The following is a 7,740-nucleotide window of genomic DNA, read 5'->3' on the forward strand; positions in this document are numbered from 1 at the left end:
GGTTGTCTGTCCCAGGGCTGTGGATCCAGCTGCTGCCAGCCCTGTAGCTGTTGATCAACTCATCACAGACCCACTACCTGCCTAGAATAACCTTCTACTCTCAGACTTACCAAAAACCATGCCAGGATCATCACATTTTTTTGTCCTAATTGTATGCAACACTCATCAAACTGCCAATCTCCCTGTGAACAGATTTGTGAGTGTGGGCAGCAAGCTGATCTTTGTTTAGTTGCTACTTGGTGACACCAAGCAAGACCTGGATTCATGGTCTTCACCTGGAAAAACTGATTACTCTCTCTTTAAATTAAGATGGAAGAAAGACGGAAGGAAGGAAGGAAGAGAGAGAGAGCGAGAAAGAAAGAAAGAAAGAAAGAGAGAGAAAGAAAGCAAACCCTCAAAACTACATTATCAGATCTTTGCAAGGTCTAAAACTTGCCATTTTCTTTCAACCCACTTGTTATTTTTATCATTCCTCTTCAGACCCTTTCCTGACACCTTTGTATCCTCTCTCTAGCAAAAAAGTAAACAAAAATGCTATTGTCTTGTTTTCCTAATAAACTTTATACTGCACTTACTCCCTTATTATGTTTTGCTTTATTTCTATGATCCCATTTCATGAGATCTGATCTAAACCACATCAGATCCCAATCTAGGGAGACATAGCACAAGTTAAATGAACAACAGCATGCCACACAGCTAAAGATGGACAGGATCAGGTCAAGGGTCTAGGCATTAGGATTCAAGTCTGATGTTCAGAAACAGTTTAGCTTAAGTGGAAATCATAGTGGTAGCAGATTACTGGAAGGTTGTACACTTCAGGCTGTTCTCTTACGGTGTCAGCAATTCCTTACATTTTCAGATCACTTCCAATTCAGAAAATTCCTCTCAGCCAGGCACTGGTGGTGGCTCAGGCCTGTACTCCTAGCTACTCATGATCTGAGATCTGAGGATGGTTCAAAGCCAGCCCAGGCAGGAAAGTCTGTGAAACCAGTATCTCCAATTAGCTAACAGAAAACTGGAAATGGCACTGTGGCTCAAGGTGGTAGAACACCAGCCTTAAGCATAAAGAACTCAGAGACAGTGCCCAGGCCCTGAGTTCAAGCCTCACAACTGACAAAAACAAACAACAACAACAACCAAAAATACCCTCCTAATTCCTCTTGATTCATTCCCCACAACTTGGTAACTACAACTCATGGTTTAAGAACAGCATTTTTATCAACCTAGTAAATGATGTAATTCACACCAATGTTATATGGTCTTTTTCCAGCCACTGGTGCAATCATTCACTTTCTTTTCTGTTTTTGCACAGTGCTGTGGATTGAGCCCCTTGTCCTATGCATGTTAGAGAAGAGCTATGCCTCAGCCAGTGCCTTTTGTTTTGTTTATGATACAGGAGCTCGTCTATACTTTTGCTCAGCCTAGCCTTGTACTCAACATCCACTTGCATTTTCTCCCCACTTCTACCATACTTGGGATTGGAAGACTTGCACCACTGAGCCGGCTCATTAAATATTGTTGATCCTCTCCTGTATTCCCACCATTATTCTAGGAATTTGAGGTAAACAGATCTAGGAGATCTGTTTATGTCACAAAAGTAGCCTTCTTAAGATCCTCATTCTTCTGACCACTAATACCAGTGACCATAAAGATGTGGTCATGTCCTGTGAAACATGAGTCAAACTTCATATGTATGTGGATTTTGAGAAATCATTTTGTTCTTAGATCAAAAATGCTAGTTCGAGAAATTAAATAATGACACATTCTCTGGACCACCAGAAGGTTCAAAATAGATTCCAGAGTTTGGAGAGAGACAGACCAATCAACTTAGGAAAAAATGAAAGGTCTAGATTTTTGGATTGAACACAAATGTGAAGAGACACACACACAAAAGACTAGGAGCCACTAGAACCTTGGTAGGTATGAGTCTGGTACACAAATAAGCAAAATACCAGAAATTTTGAAGAAGAAAATAAACAGCAGCAGAGAACTCAAATATGTGGTGATTGTTAAAGCCAATACTGCTAAAGGAAAGTGGGAGATCTCTCCTTCAATAAATAAGCAAATGACTAGAACCACCTCAAGAAATAAGAAAGTTCTAGATATGCACCTACCTGGAAGGACTGAGCTTCAGGGGATGGTTGGTCCTCTGAGATACATACCTACAGCTCCTTTAAAACTTTTCCAAAAGAGACAAATAAACTCAGAGATGTGTTTATTTTCACTTTAAGGAAGCAGGTCAGGGAATTGGAAAGAATAAGTATCCCAAAGGCCAGAGTTTAGAATGGATCTCGCATGGAGTTGGAGGCAGCAGACACAATGGCTTGTGCAGTTTTTGGCTGCACATGATTGACATTTATTGATGCTTTTGGTTAATCCAAGCTTCCTAACTTGACTTTCCTTCAGCATCCCTTCCCACTTAAAGCTGCATATTTTGAGCCAAGGTATAGTCAAGGACCTACTGAGTATGAGAGATGACTCCTTAGAATTCTCTCTTGAATACAGATCTCAGAAATTTTACTCTTAGATTTTAATTAGGGCCTTTTGTCCTTCAAACACAAACCATTTTAGACTCCTAGCTCCAAATGTGCAATATAGTTTAACTTCATGACTTATGAAACAGCCCTGAAGAGGAGATCGCAGCAACATCAAGTTCAGACATGCCCCTCAGTAGAATGGATCAAGAAAATGTGATATATATATATATATACATATATATAGTGGAATTCTATGCTTCCATCAGAAAGAATGATACCACTCCATTTGTTAGGAAATGCAAAGATTTGGAAAAAGTCATATTAAGTGAACTAAGCCACATCCAAAGAAATATAGGTCCCATGGTTTCCTACATCTAGGACAGTCTTTCCAGATAAGCAGAAAAGCTTTGTACATATGACCATGTAAGATGATGCTAAGCAAAATGAACCCCAAGATATGGACACAAGAGGCCTTTCTTTGTTGTTGTTGTTTCTAATGTACTATGTGATTTTTTTGTTTCTTTTGTATGTTCTTCCCCCTATGGTATATCCCTATTATCACTGTATTTGATTTTGGTACCTTGCATCTTGTGTATACATTTATCTAATTTGGGGAGGAGAAGGAGAATAACAAAATGCTGAAACAAGGAGACAGGATGAACCATTGCAACAATGAGATTCACAAGACACTATGTTGAAAATGAACTTTATAACTTCCATTGGGGGGGGAGTGAGTAAGGTGGGGAGGGAAGAGATAGTAGGAGAAAAACAAAGGAGGGGGTAACAATGCTTGACAAGAAACGTAAAACCTCTGTATAGCATTTTACAATAAAATTAAATTTAAAAAATATTTTTAGGTTGGAAAGGTGGCTCAGTGGTAGATCACTTGCCTCGCATGCCAGAGGCCCTGGGTTCGATTCCTCAGCACCACATAAGCACAAAGAAAAAAGCCAGAAGTGGCGCTGTGGCTCAAGTGGTAGAGCGCTAGCCTTGAGCTGAAGAGCTGAGGGACAGCGCCCAGGCCCAGAGTTCAGGCCCCAAGACCGCCCCCCCCAAAAAAAAGAAAAAAGAAACATACTCATTAGGGCTGGGAAGGTGGCTCAGTGGTAGTGCGCTTGCCTTGCATGCATCAGGCCCCAGGTTCGATTTCTCAGCACCACAAAAGAAAAAAGAAAAAAGCCGGAAGTGGCGCTGTGGCTCAAGTGGTAGAGCGCTAGCCTTGAGCTGAAGAGCTGAGGGACAGCGCCCAGGCCCAGAGTTCAGGCCCCACGACAGGACCCCCCCAAAAAATATTTTTAAAAATTGTGAAAAAAGGTCTGAATGAAAGAAGATGCAAAACTAGGCAAGGTCAGCTTTTGTTACTTCTTTCTTCACAATAGGTTTAGTCAGCATAGAAATCATAGGTGAGAAAGACAGCCACTCACACGAGATCACTTGACTGGGCAACAAAACAGACACGAGATCAGGTTGGGGGAAGGTTGGATTTTTTTCAGTGGTGCCAGGACAACTGGCTCTACCTGAGAGAAGAGATATGTGACCCCTACCTAATATCAGATGCAAACCAACTTCAGGAATACTGTATACATAAAAGTCAATAGTAAGGCAATAGCATTTCTAAGATTTAATGTAGGACATTACCAACACTGCTTTAAACCATAACCAATTCATTACACAAAAAAATGGGATTTTAAAGTTATGTAAAAGATTTATTGACCGTATAACATTAAAGTTAGGCGGGAGATACCCTCAGTATAGGAAAGTACACTATCAAGTATAAAGTCAGGCTAAACAAGACTATGTAAAGAACCTCCATGGTAAAATAAGAAAAAGACAGGCAATGCAGCAGAAAAAAAAAATTAAGGCATGGTCAGAACTTCATGAAAGAAAACAGTAAGAATTCTATGACCATATGAAAGTTCAATGCATTAGTCTTCAGAGTAGTTTAAATTAAAGTCAAATGAGTTCATACAAAATAAATGTTTTTAAATTTTTACTAAAATCCCATTGTGAACATAAATGATTTGCCAGATGTAAAGTAATGACTATAATAAGTTGTATATGTTATTGTAACTTTAAAAAGGTATGGAACTGTCTAGTAATGTAAGCCATACTCACAATTTTATAAATCACAGATTTAACTCCAAGAATGCATTGCACAGGGAGGCATGTGGAACAAAAATTATTCATGAGTATGATTCACAGAAGCCTTAATGATGGAAAATGTCCATCAAGAAGAGACAGACATATTAATAAATTATGTTCTCATCATCTAAAGGCAAGAAAATATCCATTGAAATGGACAGGGAAGAAGCCCATGTGCAATAAATTCAGTAAAGTTCCCAAACATAATTTTGACCCAAGGATATCCAAAAATATATGCTATCTCATTTCATTTTGGATGGGTTTGAAAATCTGCAAAACTGCAATATACACATCATTATAATAATTGCTTTGGGGAAGAAGAGAAAGAGTCATAAAGAAAAACATAAGAAAGCTACTAGAAGCCAGGCTCTGGTGGCTCATGCTTGTAATCCTAGCTACTCAGGAGGTTGAGACTGAGGATTGAGGTTTGAAGCCAGCACAAGCATGAAGGTCCATGAGACTCTTATCTCCAATAAACTACTCAGAAAAAGCTGGAAATGACGCTGTGGTTCAAGTGGTAGAGTGCTAGCCTTGAGCAAAAGAAGCTCATGGACAGTGCCCAGTCCCAGAGTTCAAGCTCAAGGACCAGCAAAATGAAAAAAAAAGAAAGAAGAAAAAAAGAAGGAAGAAAACCAAGATGAAAAAAGGAGGAAGAGGAGGAGGAGGAAAGCAAGCTACTAGGGTATAGGAATACTATTTCTTGACATGAGTGAAAATCTTTGCTCATAGTTGATTAAGATATAGATAGGTTGATAGATGGATAGATAGATGGATAAATATGAATGTCCTTCGCTCAACATATATTATGCTCCATTTCTTCAAAATCAAAGTAATCTAAGGAATTGTCACGTCGTGTATGATTACAGAAAAACTGTGTGTAGGTTGAGAGTGTTCCTTCTGTACTTCTCTATTTTGCTGGGGAACAGATTTAGGATTTAAAATGATGGATGCTTTCTGAACTACTGTGTCTGACTTCTGCCTATATCCCCAGGCTTTGATGCTAACTTGTATATGGAGAAAAGATTATGTCAGCCATTCCCTACCCATGTAGTTTTTGACAAAAGTCTCATAACATGTACAGTGTTTGCTGCAGAAAAAAACCTGTCTATTGTAGTCTTGAATAAGTAGATTTTTCTGGTAAACAGATGTGGACATGATCATAGTTTCAGCTCTGTGAACATGTCAGCATCATAGACCTCTGCACAGACAGACACACCCAGTCCCATACAGCCAAAGGACCAATTTGAGGAAAGGGAAGTTGCTACAGAAAGCATCATATGATTAGACGAAGATCAGAGCAGGAACAAAGTTGATGATTTCTACAAATATTCCAATGAGTTATCCACAATTAAATGCTTAAAGCATGCATTTCAAATGATATCTAGTACCTAAGGAACAATTTCCTCCCCAGTCCATTTCCTTATAAGCCATGAAAAACAAAAAACAAGGAAAAGCCCTGCAGATTCCTCTCTCCACCTGCCAGTATATATAACCCCTCAGAATCAAAGAAGCTCTCAGAATCTGGGAATCTCCTCTGGGAACAGAAGCCCATTCTCCACACCTGCTACCATGACCAACTGCTGCTCCCCTTGCTGCCAGCCCACCTGCTGCAGGACCACCTGCTGCAGAACCACCTGCTGGAGACCCACCTGCGTGACCAGCTGCTGCCAGCCCTGCTGCCAGCCCAGCTGCGGCAGCTCCAGCTGCTGCCAGCCCTGCTGTCAAACTACCTGCTGCACAACCCGCTTCAGACCCACCTGTGTGACCAGCTGCTGCAGCAGACCCTGCTGCCAGCCCTGCTGCTGTGTGTCTAGCTGCTGCCAGCCCAGCTGCTGTGAGTCTAGCTGCTGCCAGCCCAGCTGCTGTGAGTCTAGCTGCTGCCAGCCCTGCTGCCAGCCCAGCTGTTGTGAGTCTAGCTGCTGCCAGCCCTGCTGCCAGCCTCGCTGCTGCGAGTCTAGCTGCTGCCAGCCCTGCTGCCAGCCCAGCTGCTGTGAGTCTAGCTGCTGCCAGCCTTGCGGTCAGTCCAGCTGCTGCCAGCCAGTTTGCTCGGGACCTGTGTACTGCACAAGAACCTGCTACTACCCCACATGTGTCCGTGTGCCTGGTTGTCTGTCCCAGGGCTGTGGATCCAGCTGCTGCCAGCCCTGTAGCTGTTGATCAACTCATCACAGACCCACTACCTGCCTAGAATAACCTTCCACTCTCAGACCTGCTTGATACTCACACTGTGGGAAACTCACTGCCCTGTCTCTGCCTATCAGATACACACTGTCATCAAACTTCCAGTCATCTCCTTGTGAACAGATCTTTGAGGTTGCTCAGAACATGTTCCTATCCACTCTTCATTCAACCTGGATTTGTTGGTTTTAGCCTTGGAAAAGTGATGATTGCCTTTTACAGGAAGAAGTTAAAAAAAAGAAGGAAAGCAGAAACTCAATAATCTAATTGTATCTTTGCAATGCCAAAAACCTGTCATGTTGTTTCCAAATACTCATCACTTTCCTGACTCCTCTTGTGGCTTTTACATGAAACCTTGTATTGTCTCCCTTGTTGAAAGATCACTGTCTCTTGACTTGCTATTAAAATCTTCACTACATTACCCCTCAGTGGTGGTTTGTTTGTTAATGTACTTGCTCTACATTTCACATTATTATCTCATCTAAGTCACATCATTGTCCCAAATTTAGTGCATTAGTCAGACTGTCTTTCATTGCTGTGGCTAAAATACCTGTAAGACATCTTACAGGCAGAAAGATTTATTAAGCTTATGGTTTCAGAGGGTCCATCCATGGTTGCTTAGATCCACAGACTTGGGAAGAATGTCCTGAGTTCAAGAGGATGTCTGGGTGCTCATGGTGGACAGAAAGCAGAGCAAAAATGGAACTTGAGCCATACATAATCTTCATAGGCATAGGCATGCAACTAATAGCCCATTTCTTCATCTCCCAAAGATTCTAGAACCTCCCAACTGGGATCCAAACATGGAACACATGAGCCTGTGAACCTGTGAAGACATTTCTTCTTCTTACTTTCTTCTTCTTCTTCTTCTTCTTCTTCTTCTTCTTCTTCTTCTTCTTCTTCTTCTTCTTCTTCTTCTTCTTCTTCTTCTTCTTCTTCTTCT

General features: G+C 41.3%; 1 protein-coding gene across 1 annotated transcript in view; it reads left to right on the forward strand.

Moving 5' to 3' along the window:
• Positions 1-6,776, forward strand: part of LOC106002435 (keratin-associated protein 9-1-like) — an 8,456-nt gene extending 1,680 nt beyond the window's left edge. The window contains exon 2 of the mRNA XM_013037316.1: positions 6,103-6,776. Within this exon, the coding sequence (XP_012892770.1) occupies positions 6,103-6,776 (674 nt within the window). The remainder of the gene's footprint in view (positions 1-6,102) is intronic.
• Positions 6,777-7,740: the final 964 nt, after the last annotated feature.

Source organism: Dipodomys ordii, unplaced genomic scaffold (genome assembly GCF_000151885.1).
Source record: "Dipodomys ordii isolate 6190 unplaced genomic scaffold, Dord_2.0 Scaffold7, whole genome shotgun sequence".
Taxonomy (NCBI): domain Eukaryota; kingdom Metazoa; phylum Chordata; class Mammalia; order Rodentia; family Heteromyidae; genus Dipodomys; species Dipodomys ordii.